Source organism: Enhydra lutris, unplaced genomic scaffold, assembly GCF_002288905.1.
Source record: "Enhydra lutris kenyoni isolate GAN:26980312 unplaced genomic scaffold, ASM228890v2 scaffoldscaffold61, whole genome shotgun sequence".
NCBI lineage: Eukaryota > Metazoa > Chordata > Mammalia > Carnivora > Mustelidae > Enhydra > Enhydra lutris.
Window position 1 is genome coordinate 10,073,494 of NW_019154145.1, and position 18,488 is coordinate 10,091,981.

Below are 18,488 nucleotides of genomic sequence, written 5' to 3' on the forward strand. Positions count from 1 at the left end.
ACCCCTAGAGTGGATGGGGCAGGTGGTGGGAGCCCAGACGTGTGTGCGCGTGCGCTCCTGTTCTGTGGCTTCTCAACGGAAGCATTTCATGAAAACTAGATGATTTCCCAAGTTCTTAGGCATTCGAAACCTATTTGAGGGGAGCAGAAGTAACTGGGAGTGGTCTCGTGAGTGGTTCTTTATTTGGCACTGATCATCCCACTTCTGGGGTTTCAAAAGAGACAAAAAAAGTGTAACTACCCCCCGTGTAGGGGGGTGTCGCTGGCCTCTGCAAGTGCTGGGCATTTTGATATGGAATTCCCTGACGTTTCACTGTGCCTCAAGAAAATGAGAAGTCTGTTGGGCCACATCGGCAGAACGGCAGCTCATTCCCTAAGCCATCCTGGGGTCGCGATCGGCCCGCGGGCTCTCCGCTGCTGCCCTCCGAGCCACTCTGCATGGTGGGCGGTCGGGGAGTAGCCCCTGACCTGGGGCAGACTCCCATCTCCGGACAGTCCTGAACTGCTTTAAAAAGCTTCATAAAGCTGCGCCTGAGGGGGTAGAGACCCCCACTTCTCTGCAGAGCTCGGACTTACGCAAGCCAAGTCCACCTGTGCCCTGAGCCCTGCTTGTCCCGTCTTCCCTGGGGCGGGGGGGGTGGACTGGTCCTGCGTGTGTGCCTAGGGCTGTCTCCCCCTACCACTCTCTGCTTTGCTCCTGCCTCGTTTTGGGTGCACTTGTTAATATATTTAGATACTGGCTCTCGTTCTTTGTATGTTTGCTTGGAGCGGCTCTGGAGCCTGTGCTGAGCCCAAGATTAGTGATTCGTCGTAGATCGTGTTCTGCACAGTCTCCTACGTTGTGCGGCAGACCCACGTCCGATCCGGTGGTGATGTGTGTACAGGCTCAGAGGTGTATTTTCTGTACGACGCCGTGAGATCCTTTTCCCACTAAGCTACCTATGTTGTGTCTGATATAGGCATATTATTACTGCTTGCACTGGCAAAAAGCATGTATTAATGGCTTAATTATATTTCATATCAGTGGGAAAAGTAACCAACTTTTGCAAACAAAGTTGCCAGTCACAGCTTCCCAGGCGTTTATGATCTAAGGTCCATGTTTTAAGACTTGAAAGCAACAAAGTAAGAACATTTAGGTCACAGATGGTTTAATCCCATGAGCCGCTATAAACTAGATGCAGTGGTCACATGCAAAAAAAAAAAAAAAGCAAAATGCACCACGCAGACCAGTCTAGCTGAAAAGCAGGAAGTCAGATAAGGTGCAAGGGATCAGTAACAGGAGAGATTCTGTCTTGAGGAGGTGGGGAAATTTTAATAGAACAGCAGACATTTGAACCCAGATTTTAAGCCTAGGTAGACTAGGCATGAAATGGACTAGTTGTGAAATGGAATTGTTCACTTTTACTGAAACATTGAGGGTAATACATACGTAGAATGCACACCGTCGCTTTTTTAAAAAGACAACATTAAAGTATCTTATGGGAAAGATTATTTCATTATTTTGAGATGATATAAAATTCCCCTGTTGACCACAGGAAACTGGGTTAAAACTAGAAGAAGATCCGGGGATATTTTTCTCTGAACTTTTCACCTTTGAAAAACATGAGTCTTCCCACCCTTCTGAAAATGCTAGAATGCAAATGCAGGGAGTAGACCCATGCCTGCCTTCTTTCTGCTCTGGGACTCAGCTGAACAAGTGGGCAGTGAACTTCCCACAGTACCACACACTGGAATTGAAATTGTAGAAGCAACACACTGTACTTACCAGAGATACGATGGCACAGTTGGCTTCGAGAACATGGTTCAAGGGAACCATGATGGGGCAGGACGTCCTCAGAGTGGCCGCCACACAGTCAAGCACGGACATTCACGAGGGTGGCCCCTGCAACCTCGGCCTCTTCTCCAAAGGAAGATCTGCCCCTTAGGAATGAGTGTTTTGTCCCTCTGGGCAAACTGCCCCCGGAGCTCGTCTCCCGCACCTTCTCTCCCAAGCACAGAGCGGGTCCCATCGGCACACTCTGCCGTTCCGAGGAGTCTTGAGGGTCATCGTTCATGATCCTGAGACACCCACGAGAGGCTGCAGGGTTAAATGATTTGCCGAAGGAACATGGGCCATGAGCAGCAGAGGTGGTGACAGTCCGTCCTGCCACGCTGCCACACATGCAAAATCAGGAACTCTCAGGGACGTGAAGTTGCAGTTCTGGACTTTTCCACTCACACGTTCTCACCCTTGTGAGAAAATCAACAATTTCTTCTATTCATGTTCACAACCATCTGTAAAAGCAAACCTCTGGGGCCATCAGAGGGGATATGTGTGCTTGTGTTTTGGTAAATCATTAAGCAGAATATCGCTGGAAGGGAAAACCGGTCCAGTTTTCTCTTGGCTCCGGTCTTGTCAGATCCATATCTGCTGAGTTTATATGAACAGACTTTTTCAAACTGGAGGCCCCAAATGACACATTCCGAAGTGTCTGTCTTCATGGGACTGGGGAGGTCCCCACGTTTGCTGACAACTGATGAAGTCAGTGTCTCTCTCTTCAGAGTATCAGCTCGTGAGAGCTCCAACAAGCACTTGGAAAGAGAAGTTAAAGTGACGAAGACCATGGGCTCCTTCCGTTTCTAGACCACTTTGTCACCCTCTGCTATGTCTCCTGCCCTTGAATAAGGCCCTAGAGGTCCGTCAGGGTCCAGACAAGGGGCTAGCTTCAGCCAGTTCCCTAGACGCTGAGAGTTCCTCTCACACATGTTCCAGAGAACCAGGGGGACCGGCCTGGCCCCGTGTCGCATCATCCGCTGTCCTTGGAAGGCGAACCACGGGGGAACAGATGTTTATGGGACCGAGGATATGCCGGCTGCAGACCATCGAGTGCTAACATCAGAACCCTTTGCATCCCACCTTCTGACACAAACAGCCTTCTCTTCCCCTCCCTTCCCTATTCCTCCACCCCCCAAAATCTTATAGGGGAGAAATGCAAATAAGAGGTGTGGTTCCTGTGCAGTAATCGGCCCCCTGGGAGAAGGGACGGCTGGGCATTTTGTTCATGCCCCGGGCCTGGGATTAGCTAATAATGATAGTGCTCGTGTCCTGGCCTAATTATCCGGCCTCCTGGCCGGCTCCCCGCACTGGCGACAGGGTCTGAGCCTGTTCAGGGCAGAAGGGCGACGGAGGGCTTCGCCGTCCACTCTTAATGCTGTTTTGCTGGAACTCAGAGCAAAATCTCTTGCTCTCCAGGGCAAGGGAGAGGCTGGTTAACGTGGGGAAACTGATGCCCTGGGTTCCTAGGAGGCACTCATTTCCAGGGTCCATGGGAGCTAGACACAGTTTACAGACAAGAAGGGGCCACGTTCGGGTAGGAGGTAGGTGGTAAATGGGGACGTGGTAAGTGGGAGACTCCTAAGCCCCTCATGGCCGTCTTTCTACTTTCCCTCTGGGTCTGGAATCTATAAAAGGACAGAGGAACAGCCACATTCCCTGTGTGCAGCCGCCAGCCCTGGGACTCCGGATCCTCATCCCACCTTCCACACAGAAGGAGCCAGTGTTTACCTGTGTGTCTGTGATCTGGCTCAAGGGGAGGGGCAGGTTCTCCAGGTTGGTCTTGGCACTGGGCCCTGTGCCCACCCCCCGGCACCGAGAAGGCCCACGGGAGTGCCAGTGTGGCAAATGAGAGCGGGCGTCTGGTTCCTTCTATGACAGAGTTACATCGGAGGATGGAAGGGTAGTTCTGCCCGTCTCGGTGACAAGGCAGCAACTGGCTTTGTCCATTCTGTTTTTCAAAATAGCCACACTCTTTGTGGCCTGTGAGCAACAAGGAACAGTTAGAGGAGAGTCTTGGTTCAGCCAGCAGCTCAGCTGTGGCCATGTGGCCCTCTGTGAGACAGAGCATAAGGCGGACTGGGATCCCCTTGGCCGCTCTCATCAGGGTCTTCCACTGGCCTTGTCCTCAGAGAAACTGGACGTGGCCTTCAGTGTACCTGCCTCAGCATTCCGTATTATTTTCTTTTATTCGTTCAGCAAATCTCTGGTGCCCGTTATGTGCCCGTTATGTGTCCGTTACTCGTTATGTGTCCGTTAGGAAATAGGACAGGCACAACTTCTCATAAACAAGCTTATCTGCTGGTAGGATTTTTTTTTTTCTTACAGAAGATAGACCCGTAACTCAGTAGTCTTACGAAATTTTTGACTCCTGGTTTCCTGCCTCCCAGCATCTGTTCCCTTCTTATCACAAGCCAAACCTTACCTCCCCTCTACCCTTTAACCTTCTCAGGCCCCAGACGTCTCCCACCCAGCCTGATGGAAGCGGGTGCCACCGCGCGCGGGTGCCACCGCGCTCGGACGCCTCGGAGGCTGGTCTTTCTCTCGTCGTTTTCTCTGTGATGGAGTCACTGGGCATTCGAGTCGGCTGTGCTCCGTGGGGCGGCTGCTTCTCCTAGGAAAGGAGAAAGTAGAAGCCACGTTGCGTCTTAAGCTTGACTGGCTTGTGTCGGCGTAGACCCTGCCGGTCTGCAGGCGCTAAACGCGCTGTGGGTTTTCACATCCTTCCGTTCCGCTGTGGGCAGTGAAGACGGGAACGGTCACAAAAGTGCCGCCTTAAACCCCCCGAGTTCTGCCTGCTTGGGGCGCGGGATTTTTTCCCTGCCAGGAGACGCAGACAGCTGTGCTGGGCACTAGCAGAAACAAGAACTTTTCCAGAGTAGGACCAGCTGAGCTCCAGAGCCATCCCGCGCCGCCCGGGATCTGCACAAACCCGGGAAACAGGACCACCTGGCAGCCTCTGCTTTCCTAACTCCACAGACGGGGGCGGGGGGGGGGGGGGGGGGGGGCACGCGTCTGCGGCCACTTGCCCTTGCAGAGTGGCCTCCTTTGTGCTGCACCCTCCTCCTTGAGGCCCGCGAGCTGTGAGCCTCGTGTTGGTCTCCTGAGCTACAGAGAACACCTTTCCGACGTCCACACCCCACACCGGCTCTCGGCTTCGTCCTCTCTCCGGGCTCAGTTCTGCCTTCGCATCCGCGGGGTCTCCGCTTGCCTGGCAGGCCGCCCGCCCTCCTCCTCGCTCTCAGAATGGCGCACACGGCCGGAGATGCCCGACGATGAGGCCAACGACCCAGGCGGCGGGGTCTCTGGGCACCGCGCACTTGCTTTCCTCTCGCTGCGAGGGGCTGGCTCAGCGTGAACCTGAGGACAGGACGGCCAGCTCCGCACCCCTCCGGGACACATCATCTCCCGTGTGGACCCGTCACGACCCGTGCATCCGACACCGGTTCCACCGCCTCACCTGACCTCCTGAGGATCCTCTGTCACTTCTTGGCGTGGGGGGCGGGGGCTCACCTTATCCCCACGTTGAGGATCATCCTGGACCTCAGCGAAGTGGGGGGACTGCCCAAGGTCTTACAGGTTAGGGAGGGGCCTGAGCCCCGAAACCAACCAGATGACGGCGGCGAGCTCACTGCTTCTCTAAGTCAGTCTCAGCAGCAGCCACGACAGATGCAGGACGCAACACTGGAGTTTCCGTCTGCATCGCGTACAGTGAACTTTCCAGGGCCAGGCCGCTGGGTGGAGTCCCGACCCCGGCCTGCAGCCGCGTGTGAGCTTCCGCCAGTGACTGCGTCGCCGGAGCGCCGGGAACGGTTCCGGGAGCCACTGCACGCGCGTGCGAGGACAAAGGGAAGCCTCCGTCCCTGCGAGCCGTCACCATGGTTTGCTCTGTTGCTGCCAGAGCTGACGCAGAGCGTGTGTTCGTTTTCTGCCGCTGCTGTGACAGATCGCCGCAGACTGAGTGGCTCGAAACAACGCAGACGTCTTATCTCACGCCTCCATAGGTCAGAAGGTCAGCGCGCTCACTGGGCGGGCACCAGGGTATCACCAGCGTACGGTCCTTTCTGGAAGGTCTAGGGAATATCCGTTTCTCTGCTTTTCCAGCTTCTGGAGGCTACAGACTTTTCCTCAACAAACAGCCCCTTCCTTCCTCCATCTCCACAGCAAGTCCTTCTCATGCTGCCGCCTCTCGCACTTTCGAATCCCTCTTCCACTGGCAGGAACGCAAGCAGGTCATCCAGGACCATCTCCGCACCTCCAGGTCTGCCTGGTTGTGTGAGGAATTTGAGGTTTTTTGCTCGAAGTGGGTACTCTGCTGGAGTTCAGCAGGTCCTCAGCGGCGGCCAGAGAGGCAGCGGAGATATCCTTTCCAGCTGAGGCCTGATCAGGGTGAATTTTCAGATTCTGCCCAAAGCCGAGGGCACATGGCCTCTTCTCATGGAGGCAAGTTACGTAGTTCCCGCGTCTTACCGTCCTGCTTGACCCCTCCCCCAGCCCCGGGCGCGCCCACCCTTCCTCCAGGCCTGGCCGCAGCCGCGCGGAGCCGCCCAGCCTCCCTGTATCCGTGGTCCCGGGCTTGAGTACTAGCAACCAGACCTGGAGCCCGCCGCTGTGCCTACTGTCGGTTGCCGGTGACGAAGCGGCCTCCTGGATTCCCAGCCCCCCTCCCCGCCCGTGCCCACCCGCCCACACCTCCACTGGGCGCACGTGTCTGTGTGTCTGTCTACAAAGCCCGCTCTCTAGGTTGCCGTTCGTCGTCGTAATTGGGAATTAGCCACACCAAGTGGAGTGTGGCCTCCCCCATCTCCTCCTCCAGCCCGTCTTCGAGAGGTGGGGGCGGGGCAGGTCACCCACGAGTGACCCATTCTATGGCGGGCTCCTTGCTCCCCCCACCCCCGCCACCACGGGAAGCTCCAGCGAGAAGCGGGTGCGGGCGCGGCTGCCCGCTGCTGCTCCGGGTGCCGTGGGCGAGCGGCCGCCGAAGCACACGCCGTCCTCCGCGCCCCGCCGGGAGGAAGGACAGGGTCACCCTGTGGCGGTCCAGGCGTCGGGAACCGAAGCCGAGTGGACAGCTCGCCTCCCTTCTCGTCGTGGTAGAGGTACCCGCCGCAGGTGCGTCCCCTCCGCTGCTCCGCAGCCGGCAAGCGACCATGGTCCGGGTCCCGGCATGGTTCCAGGCACCGCGCCCAGCCCGTTCTGTACGCCCCGTGACCCGGTCCTCCCGGCCTTCTCGGTCGGGCGTGGCATTTGGTTTTGTCTTTTCTGCTTACAAATGACACAGAAGCGGGGGGAGAGGAGGAAACCGATTGCACCCGCGGCCGCAGGCTCAGCTCCAGGCCGGCTGCCTCGGGTTTTCTGTCGGAACAAGGGGGTGAGGAGATGTCGCGGTGTACTCAGAGCGCGAGCCTCGCCTCGCAGCCGCCGCGGCCCGGCTGGCAGCGTCCTCCGGTCCCGCTCAGGGACGCCCACGCTAAGCGACCTGCGTGCCCGCTGCTGCCGCCCCGGCGGGGATGCAGGGTGGCCACCCAGGGGGCCGCAGAAGGGACTAGAGAAGATTGAGGAGGCCTGTGCTATAGACAGCTCTGAAGGCCTTGCCCCGTGCCTCCCCCCGCGATGACGAAGACCCCCCCGCCGCGCGGGGACGGCCGCCCGAGTCTTTCGGGAACGTTCGGGCGCCCCTGACTGCGCGCCTTCCGGGCGGCCGACCGCGAGCTCGGGCACCGCCGGTCCTCAGTGGTGGGAGCAGCCGCTGAGCCTGCGGCCGTTCCGGCAGAAGCGGCTTGTGCTTCCCGCGGGAGTGCGAGAACCTTCTGATCCAGGCACTCCGCCGACCTGACCCGGCCGCAGCCTAGCCCGGTCTGCTTCGCACCCGCGTCCCGCGCCGCAGGACCGTCCCCGCGCCCCGCCGCTCCTTCATGATCTCTTCGATGGGAATGAGGAGTCCCAGGGCGTGGAAAAAACACAAAACAGCGCTGACAAGGCTTTCTGACCGTCCGCACACGCTGGCGCCGGAGGTCTCTTACGAGCTGTCCCATGGGGTCGAAGACCGGTTTTCACGGAGGGGCGTGCGGTCCCGCGCGCGAGCAGCTGGCGCGGCCTCGACCCCGCTCGGGCTGCGGGAAGCCTCGGTCTCGCGCCAGCCCGGCCGGCCGGGCCCCGGGGTGCTGTGCGCGCGGCCTGCACCCTCACATCCTCTTACTTCCAGCCTGTTTGCGCCTTTGACTCCGAAGTGTGTCTGCGGTACACGGCACCGGCGGATCCGGGTTTTGTGGGTTTGTCTTTATTTTGCTAACGCGGTCTGACAGCCGCGGCTTCTGATCGGTCCGTTCGTCCACACCGAGTGCCCTTCTCGGGCCGCCCGTGGGTGGGACATGGTACCTCCTGTTTCCAGCGGGTCCCTAGCTGCTTGGTTTTTGTTTCTCCTTTACGGCTTGATTTTGCATCAGGTGAATATTTCCTAGTATAACCTTTGAACTTCTTCAGTGACCTTCCTCCATATTTTTAAAGTGTGTTTTCCTGGTGGCTGCTCCCCGGCTTTCCGCGTGTCCTGTCTTCCCGGAATCAGCAGCTGAACGCCGGTGGGACACACAGCCGGTCCTCCCACCTGCAGCTCCCCCCTCCCCTTTGTGCTTTTACATACGTAGTGTGTCTATGTGTGTCACAAACCTAGTATGTAGTTATAATTACTTTCTCTATTTTAAATAAAGAGAAAAGGAGAGCAGGCATGTATCTGTAGAGTCTGTCTGTAACCTTCTTATTTACCATCTCTGGTTCTCTCCGCCTCTGGTTCTCTGGTTACTATCTGGTATAGTTTCCCGGATGCAGCGCAACTCTGTCTCCCCCACCCACTTCCTTTGTGTTTTTACTGTCAAATATATTTCTAGATGGTAGAGGACCAAAAGCACAGTTATATACACTCTGCTTTCTGCAGTTAATTTTTCAGTCAATTAAGAGAAGCAAAGAAGAATGCAATTTTACTCTTTTCTAAGTATCCACATAATTACCTTTCTTGGTGTTCTGTGTGTGTGTGTGTGTGTGTGTGTGTGTGTGTGTGTGTGTTTATATTATTTTGGGGGTATTGATTTCAGCCTGAATAACTTCAGTATTTCTTGTAACACAGGGACTGCTGGCAACAAATTCCTTCAGTTTTTGTTCATCAAGGAATGTCTCTCCTTCAGTCTGAAGCATAGCCAACCGAACCCCATTTAGTGAGGTCTGTTGGTTACCAAAAAAAAAAAAAAAAGTCTGAGCTTTTACATGACAATCACTTCTTTATTTTGTCCTAATTTGTGAAGTATATTTTTGTTGGATACTCTAAGTGGACAGTTAGTTTCTCTCCGCAACTCTAGCCTGTCTTACATCATTACTGTTGAGATGCCAGGTAGTGAGGTGTCTTCACCTCAGTGACATTGAAGGCATTTTTTCTGGCTGGTTGTTTTTAAGATCTTCTCCTTTGGTATTCTATATTTTTGTTTGTTTGGTTTGGTTTTTTTGCCGTGGTGCATCTAATTATGTGTTTTTATTTTTCCTGAATAGAATTCATTGGAATCCCTATACGTATGGATTTTGGAGAGGGGCAGGGCACCTTACCAGTTTTGGAAAATTCTCAGTCATTAACTCTTCCCATACTGCCTTCTCCCCATTTTTCTCTTTTCCTCCTGAATTTCACCTAGCCATGTTAGATCTCTTGTGCAGTATTTTAACATCTCATGTTGGCTCAATTTCTCAGTTACATATAACTCCTCAAAACTGTCTTCAAGCTCCCTAAATTCTCTCTTCTACTGTATCTAATATACTATTAAACCTATGTATCCAATGAATTTTGTATTTTATTATACTTTTCATTTCTATGACGTTTTTAAGATTTCATTTCAGAGAAGGAACATGAGCAGGGGGAGGGGTAGATGGAAAAGAAGATGGAGAGAATCTCAGGCAGACTCTGCACTAAGCACGAAGCCTGACACAGGGCTTGATCTCACGACCCTGAGATCATGACCTGAGCTGAAACCAAGAATCAGACACTTAACCAACTGAGCCACCCAGGTGCCCCTCTGGGATTTTTATTTAGTTATCAGTGTACTTGGTCGTTTTTTATAATAACCTGCTTTTTTCACTTTTCAGAACCTTTTAAGTTTTTGCAAACATTTTAAATGTACTTCCTATTGTGTGCTAACAAATCCAATATCTGAAATCTTGGTAGATCTAAATAAGGTATCTGACTCTGTGTCTACTCCTGCTTATTCTTGGTACTTGGTTTAGTTGTATATTTTGGTTTTTTTGTTTGCTTGTTTTTTTGTTTTTTGCTTTTTTACTGTCAGCTTAACTATCTTGGACTTTATTTCTGGGAATTCTTTGGGGGTGAAAATAGGTCCTTTCAAGGATGAGTTATATTTGATTCTGAAGATGCTAGAAGTATAAGGCGGGGATCACACTAAGTTCTAGACATTGAGCTTGGACCACTCAGATGAAATAAAGTTGGGTTGCAAACCCACGTGAGGGCTTGATTAGTGTTAAACATTATCAGAGAAATTGCCCTCATCCTACTTAGCACTGAGTTTTGAAACAAGCAGTTTGCCCTATAGTCTGCGAAAGGGGAGTATTCCTCGTTCATCCTAGATTGCTTGTCTTAGCTTTTGGGGTTCCAGACTTACGTGGGGGTGGTGTCAGTCTACATGTGACAGCCTTCACCAGACTGTTGTACCAGGGAGTGAGGAGTAAAAACTATCCATAATGCATGTTCTGATTCTGAACTGGTAATAAAAGCCTGAAGAATTTTCACACAGTTTTAGGTGACACTGGGGAACTACTTCTAGAACAGAAATATGAGGATATCTGTGAACTGCTTCCCCAGTGAAACCACCATAACTGGTGAAAATTATAAAAGTTGACCACTTAAAATCTCTAGTTGTCGTCCTAAAAACATACACAGATGGAGAGGCATTCTGACAAATGTTCTGGCAAAGGAAAAAAGACAATGATTACCTTTGATTTTTATAAGTTACATTTGACTGTTAAAAATGTTAAAGTAGCACATAAAAGAATAGAAATAGTATATATTACCTTCAGAGTAGTAGAGGAGAAAATGGAATGTGAACAGAGTAATAATAACAGTCCTAAAGGAAGGCAAGAAGAGGGAAAATGACAGGACATATTGCACACTTAAAATGTGTGTGCTGAAATACTGAAAGACTATTAAATTGTTAGGCTATAGTTTTTGAAACCTGTGTATATATTCATTATAAGAGATACAGCTGAAATACAGACAGAAAAAAGCAAAACCATAACAAAAGAGACATTTTAAATAACCAAATCCAGTGCTTTTCTTTTTTTAACATCATACAAAAGACTTGAAGGTAAAAGTAGAAATAAGAAGATCACCACACAAAGTTTATTGTACCAGAAAATAGAATAATTTACAAACGTCTATGCACGTAGAAACAAAGCTAGCTTCAAGGTATATTCCAAAACATTTCCACATTTACCTGGAGAAACTGATTTTACCACAGTGGAAGATTTTCACAGGCTTCTCTCAGTAACGGACAGCTCAGGCAAACCAAAAAAAAAAAAAAAAACAAAAAAAACCTTAAAGGTAAATGTTCCTGATTTTAAAATTTTATTAAGAGCATATTATGAATAATTTTATACGCCTATAAATCTGATAAGTATACAAGTTCCTAGAAAGCTATGACTTAATAAAACCGGTTAAAGCAGTTGAACAATCCTATTTATTAAAGAAATGTAATCTGTATTTTAGAACCATCCCATGAAGAAATACCAAGTCCACATCATTTTTACTGGCATATTTTCCCAGACATTTAAGTTATAAGTAATATCAAACTTGCACAATTTATTCCAGAAAATGCAGAGATAAAGGCACTCTCTGAGTCATTTTATGAGGTTAGCAAAAGCTTATTAGCACAACTAAAGACAGCACAAGAAGAGAAAATAAATGCCCATCTTATTCATGTTCATAGGTAAAAAAATCCTGAACAAGATATTATCACATAGTAAAGCCAAGGAGCCACTGTTCTTTTTGGGGTGTAATAATGGTTTGGAGACTTTAAAGACAACATCCACAATTCTTAGAGCTGCGTACTGAAGTACATAGAGGTGAGACAACATATGGTGTGAAATTATGCCTTAAAATAGAGGAAGTTGCTTCTCAGATATTGTATAGACCCGAGTTTACAGGAGTCTGTCATGTTATTGTCTCTCGTGTGTGTTTTTGAAATGTTTTCTAATACAAAAGGATGAAAACATTGGATTATATATCATTTTCTTTTTAATAAAAAGAAAGAAAACACATTATGAGGTGTCAGAAGCTAATGCCATGTGTGGACGGAAATGTGACAAGGCGGGGAATTCATTTTTTAGGCATTTGATCCGGGCTCATCCGGAAGGGCTCCCAAGCAGGGTGCATTTCAAGCAATGCTCTGTATGTGGCTTCTGAAGGCAGAACAAGGATGAGCTCCATCTGAGCCGGAACATTCCAGAAGGATGGATAAAGTTCCGGGCCATCCTAGATTTCACAGCCAGAAATGGACCAGGTGCTGCTTTTAGCACTGGCTGAAGTTCAGTTTAGCTTTTACCCTCCGTCGCCAGGATGAAGGGAAGTGATATCCGTGGAAAAAGTCGGCAGAGTGTAAAGCAAACAGCTGTACAGCAACGTAAGATACTTGAAATACTATTTGCAGAAGCCATTGTCAGTGCAGCAGGGACAGGGAGTGCAGCTGCTCCAGAGAACAGTCTGGCAGTTCCTCAAAAGGTCAAGCATAACTTCATCCTATGGCCCCGCAATCCCCCTCCTGGGTGTGTGTAGAGATGAAGATCCAGATACACACACTCAGGAGAAAAGACAACATACGGCTACAGGACCGCTCGTTCGCGGGTGCTCCCAGCGTCATCGTTCATACGGCCCCAAAGTCGACACGTACACTCTCCGCCCGGTGAGCGGGTCAGCCGGTAACAGCGTTTCCGTACAGCGGGGTGTTACTCAGCAGTCAGAACGGGGCTCAAGCTCCGCGACTCGTGCCGTGCGGACGGACCTTGGGAACGTTCTGCTATGAAGGAAGCGGTCAGAAAAGATCACGATTTGTATGATTCCCGTTATGTGAAGTTATCCAGGCGAAGCAAACCCAGAGACAGGGAGAGACGAGTGGGGGCCCGTGTCGGCAGGGGGGAGTGGGGAATGCGTGCTAAGGGGGTTGGGTTTCTTTGGGGGTGAGAACATTCTGCTAGGTGGTGGCGCTGGCCACATACCCCTGCGGACAGATGAAAACCCATGAACTGTGCACTGGAGCAGGATAAATAAGTCTGCTAACCTAAAAGGTGGGGGGAGGGTGGGTAGTTAAGAGAGAGACAGTTTGGGGCAAAGTGGTTTCGTCTCCTACCCCTCCTCACCCTGTCACCACCACCACCTGGGCCCTAAAGTCTTCTGTCAAACTCAGGAAGATGTTTTTTTTTTTTTTTTTTTTTCGAAATTTCACTGAGGAAGGAAAAAGCTGAGTCTGAAGCAGAAACAGTGAGAAAAACAGTGAGAAAGCCAAGAAGTGTCACTTACCAACCCCCCCGTGCCCCCACCCCACGTGCTGGTCCCTGGTGAACCTGGGTAAGTCCCCAGCCTGGAGGACGGAGGCTCCTCCTGCAGCTAATGGGGCTTGCCCCAGAAGACAGCCGCCCCCTCGCAGACTCACCCGGCCCACAAGCGTGGAGCTCACCCACCGACGGGCCAGAGCTGTGACGGCCTCTTCTAATCACCAAACCTCACGGTCGGAGCAGCCACGAGCGCGGTCCCGCACGTCTTTCATGGCAGTGCTCCGTCCGCGACGGTGAGGGCCATCACCTTCCAGGCCGGCTGGCTTCCACTCACCTTGTGCTTTCTCTCCCCGTTTCCCTGTCTTGTGTTGTGTTTCAGTGGCGGCTTCAACCCCCAACTCCACTGCTGGTGCAGCCATGAATTCTCTGACCTCTCTTGGGACTCTGCAAGGACTGGCGGGAGCCACTGTCGGACTGAATAATATTAATGCACTAGCAGGTACCATAAACAGTGAGTATTTGCTGCTCTGGTGGACAGCCTTCCCCCAAATTCTCCCCAGCGAATGGTCAGCCAGTAATGACCTGCAAAGGAGAGGGAACGGGAAGAACTAAAACTTGGGATGGAGGAGCGCATGCCGTTCCAGGCAAATGCTGACTGTGCTCACTTTGCCTCCAAAACCAGCCCCCCTCCCCGCCTGGTCTCCCAGTGTGGATCCATCCATAGGCGCCTGGGGCTGACAGAGAGGTGCAGGTTTCACAGCAGGGTGGTTTGGGTTTTGCTGTGGTCTCTTCTTCTGAGAGGCAGTGTGTTTTATTAGAAAAATGAACTAGAAGTCAGGACGCATGGGTCCAGTTCCCAAAACTGCAAAACTCCTGAGCAAACACCGGCCCACCCACCCCAGGTTTCAGAGTCCCACCTGAAAACTGAAAGTTCTGGATTAGATGATCTCCTTGGTGTCCTCTTGCTCTAAAGATCTATGACATATATAGAGAAGGAAAAGCGAGGCCCTGGAAAGAAGGAAATAGAGAGGAGTGTGGAGCCCCGCCGGCCACACCCCCAGACAGGACTCTCTCCGCAGCACCTCCCTCTCTGAAGAGAATGTCACCATAGCATGGCAGAGCCGGGCAGCTGACGTACAGAATCCCTTCAGCCTGAAAGCTAGGGACTCAGTGAGGAACTCCAGGTTCTGTCCTGCACGGCTTGCCCATTTCTGCCATTTTGGATCTTAGGAGGGTTTGGGGGGTGTGTTGGAACAGGCCCCAGACAGAGAATAAGTCCTATTTTAGCCTTGTGCTTGGCACTGGCTCCTACAGTGGGGGAAAGTGATCCTCTGCCCACAGAGAGGGACTTTTGCCTTTCCCTCAGTTCAGTCCTGAGCTGGGAGTAGCCCAGCCTAGGAGAGCCCGAAGAGATTCTGATTTGGGGGCCCAGTGACTTACCATGCAGCCCGGGCAACCCAATGGCTGCCCACTTTCAGCTTTCAGAAAGGGGTCACCGTCTTTCAGAAAGGGGTCCTTGGCAAGTTGGTTTCAGCCATGATCCTAGCAGGGAACAGTTTTTAAGAAGTGATCAGATGGTACACTTTCTTAAAAACAAGAAAACCCCAATGATTATATACTTTAAAATCTCAAAAAGAATGCCTTGTAGTTTATTGAAAAAAAAAATCTAGAACTTAACAGATTTTCAAGTTTTATTAAACTCTTTTATTCAGATGCTCTGGGAAAAACAGAAAGTGGGATTGAGTTTTATCAGACCATAGGCCAAAAACAAGAAAAAGATGATTCCTTCCAGATGGGACAGTCTTGATTAGCAAATAGTACATGAAGTGGGAACCATGTGACAACAGAATGTTTTATTCCAGTAAAACTGCCTCCAGCTCCCCAGTTTCCAGCGGCCCAGGAGGAGCCCTCACTGCCTTGACTCCTGTTTCTGACCTTGTTCTGCAGACGCTCCAACCCACTTCCTTCCCCTCGGCTGCAGACAAGTGTGTTTGCCCACACCCCTTCATGCTGCTTCTCTTGCCCCAGGACCTAGTTCCCCTAAAACAAGGACTTTGATTTGATCGCCTGCCTGTCCTGTCCTTGGTCTGCAAAGTAACAGGCCAGTGGGAATGGCTGTCCTCCTCAGCACGTGCTCATGACTGCTGTGTGCTGTCCTCCTGTCTGTGTGGTCCTGTCTCTCTCCATCCCAGTCTCTGGTGCTTTGCTGGTGTTTCCCGTCGGTGCCATGAGGGACTAGAGAGGGGCTCTGTTGAAAGGCCGAGAAACCAGGACTAGTTCTTGCGTGGGCTCTACATCACACCAGTTTTGCTTCTGGCAAGGACAAAAGGCTTAAATTTTGTTTTCTAAATTTTTTGCGATTGGGGCACAGTAAGTACGGAGAGCTGACGGGGAATGGAGACGGTGTGTCATTTCAGATAGCCCCTATGGGAGGGTGTGACCCCGGAAAATGTTTAATTGCTCATTTACGAAAATCACAAACAAAACGACATTCCTTCTGATTTGGTAAATGTTACTAGCACAGAGCTGTTTAACAAGCCCAACATTGGCTCAGAGCTGGTATTTATTTTCTCAACTACCAAGAGGAATCTGAAATACATAGAGGATCCTCTTTCAGGCCGTTCTGCCTGAACGCCATCATGCTGTCGGTCCCACTGGATGATTCTCAAGGTACTCGAGAGGTCACCGGAACAGAGGGAGCTCCTAAAATAGTTGGCCACAGCTTCCATATCACTGCTGTTTCCTACCCTACTCCATCCCAGGAACAATGACTCGCTACTGAGAGAAATCTCTGGTTGTCCAAATAGAGCCACCTCTTTCCCATGGACAAAGGAGCCAGGAAGAATGTAGGCAGATGGAATCCAATTAATTCCCAATTAGCTCATCTTTATGTAAATGTTACTACGCTCTTCACTGCCAAAGGGCCCCTCTCCTCCTCCCAAAATAAAGTTTTAGCTAGAAGACAAGTAACTCAGTTAAACTCAAATTCGATATCCCATTTCTCCCCTTATATATTCATGAATGGAGGGGCTAAAAAAAGTAGAGTGGAAGCCTAAAGCTAAAAGCAAAAGTTGTCAAGATCAGAAGTAAGGCGTATGGGTGACTCCCTAACACAGCTTTCAGTTCTGGATTATCTGAGGGTTCCCCAGACATGCTGTGTATCTAAGACATGTTTTGTACATCTGAACTAAGACAAAATATTTTTTGCAGATATGTCCACTCAAGAGTCCGTATCTAACTTTATGTGTTGAAATACAGGTCAGGTGATGTACTTGTTTTTCCTTGTTCAGATCACATCGTTTTTCCAAATGGCTTACCACATAGTGCTTAAAATTAGGACTGTCAGAATATAACCAGCACTTGGTGAATAGTGCTCATGGAAATAGAGTTGACCTTGAACAACACAGGTTTGAACTGTGCAGCTCCACTGATAGGCAGATTTTTTTTTTTTTTTCAATTAAAAAGGTGAACAGAAAATGCACCTGACCTGGATGATTTAAAAAGGGGCGGGGAGAGTACTGGAGAGGAAGGGAGTCAGGGGCCCCGGTGACCTCTTCAATGAAACACCAGCCGTGTGTCTGGTCTCCAGTGAAGCTGCAAAGCCCAGGGAGGCACACTCCTAAGGCTCCTACGTGGCAGGGGCTGCAAACAGCCAGGCCCTTAGCCGACAAGGTTCTAGAGACATGGAGCTCCATTCCGTGCTGGCGGCCGAGCGCCCATCTTCAGCAGTGCCCCGAGCAGCTCCGTAGGCTGCGATGCACACCTAGACTCTCACGCCGCGGGGTATAAGTAGAGTGGCAAGGCCCCGCTCACTCTCCCGCTAGAATTCCTTCCTGCGCAGGGATCCGGCTTCCCATCGCCGAGCCCCATGGCGTGCTGGTCTGTGTCCCCAGCACCTGCGCACAGCCCGGCGGTAACGAAACCAACAGCACTGAACTGTGCCGGGCTCTCCAGACTCACCGTACACCCTCCCCTCCCTAGAAAAGAACAAGGCTGTTTCTTTGCATTCACACAAATACTGGGAGATGAGGCTAAGACTGAAAGGAGAAAAGCGAAGTTACTCCCCACCCTTCAGCAGCCCTAAGAACACCAGGCTGGAGGAGGAGAGAGGCCTGAGCGGGGTAAATGGGATTAGCTGGTGTCTGGGGGACTGTTTAATTAGGACACACTGGGGCAAGCTCTTTAAGAGCATTTATTGGGGTGAGCGCAGACTCCTTCGCAGTTAAACGTGAAGCAGAGTCCCCAGGACCTCTGCCGGCCGGCACCTCGTCAGTTTATTGCGTGTCTGCTGGATCTGCCCGCAGGGATTCGGGTTTCAAGAGGCCCGTCCTTCCATTCTCCTGTCCTTCAGCCGCTCACCCCCGGGGCCGCGCGGGGTAACTTCATCCAGTGCCCGCTCCTGTCCCCGCAAGCCCCCAGGAAGAAAACCGGGCCTGAGGCCCGACGCGTTTCCTCTGCTCTTAGGCCTCTTGTATGTATGTAGCCCTTCCAGCCTGAGGGAGGGAGGTCTCCGAGCGACAGAGGGACGCTGAGAGGAAGCAGAACCCCCACCCGCTCCCTGGTCTGGGGCGGGCGCCCAGGTGACCCGGGTTGGATTCCTCCGATCATTTCGAAGCGAGCTCATCTGGTTCCTCGACCCTCGTTAGGCTTCTGGCCGGGTTTTGTTTTTCACTTAGTCGGGTTTTGTGTTTCCCTTAGTCATCTTTGCTATCTTAATAGCCCTAATCAGTTGCCCTGATCCATTCAAGAGTTTCCTTCCTGTTTTCAGTGAGTTCTTCCCAGAGTCGGATCTCTTTTGGAAATGTTTTAATCGTAAGGGCAACTGAAGGCAATGATGTCCCCGCTTCCATTTGCTGAGCTCCTCGGAAGGTCCGCACTCTGTAAAGTGCTGCTTGTTCGGACCCGACTCGGGGCACCGTCAGCAACCATTCTAGAGCCAGAGAGCAGCCAGGCGACAGGAAGAAACCTCAGCGTGCTGGCCAGCAGCTCCCCCGCGGGAATGGCCGCGAGCCGGTTACCTGGAACACACGGTCGGGGCACGGGCTGGTAGCGGCACGTGTCTGCTGCTGCCGCCCTTGGCCCCGTGCTGTTTTGAGCCTCTCCTGCAGTTAGGGTCCGGTCCCCATTTTGTCCTGTGCCTT

General features: G+C 51.4%; 1 protein-coding gene across 5 annotated transcripts in view; it reads left to right on the forward strand.

Annotated features, from left to right (window-relative positions):
• The window catches only part of LOC111158599 (CUGBP Elav-like family member 2), a 321,671-nt gene that overhangs the window by 294,086 nt on the left and 9,097 nt on the right, over positions 1–18,488 (forward strand). For 3 of the 5 annotated variants that reach the window (XM_022520724.1, XM_022520727.1, XM_022520729.1), the window contains exon 10: positions 13,727–13,846. In XM_022520724.1, coding sequence (XP_022376432.1) covers positions 13,727–13,846 — 120 coding nt within the window. Of the gene's footprint in view, positions 1–13,726; positions 13,859–14,200; positions 14,225–18,488 lie in introns of all 5 variants that reach the window. The other 2 variants (XM_022520725.1, XM_022520726.1) reach the window with 2 other exon arrangements.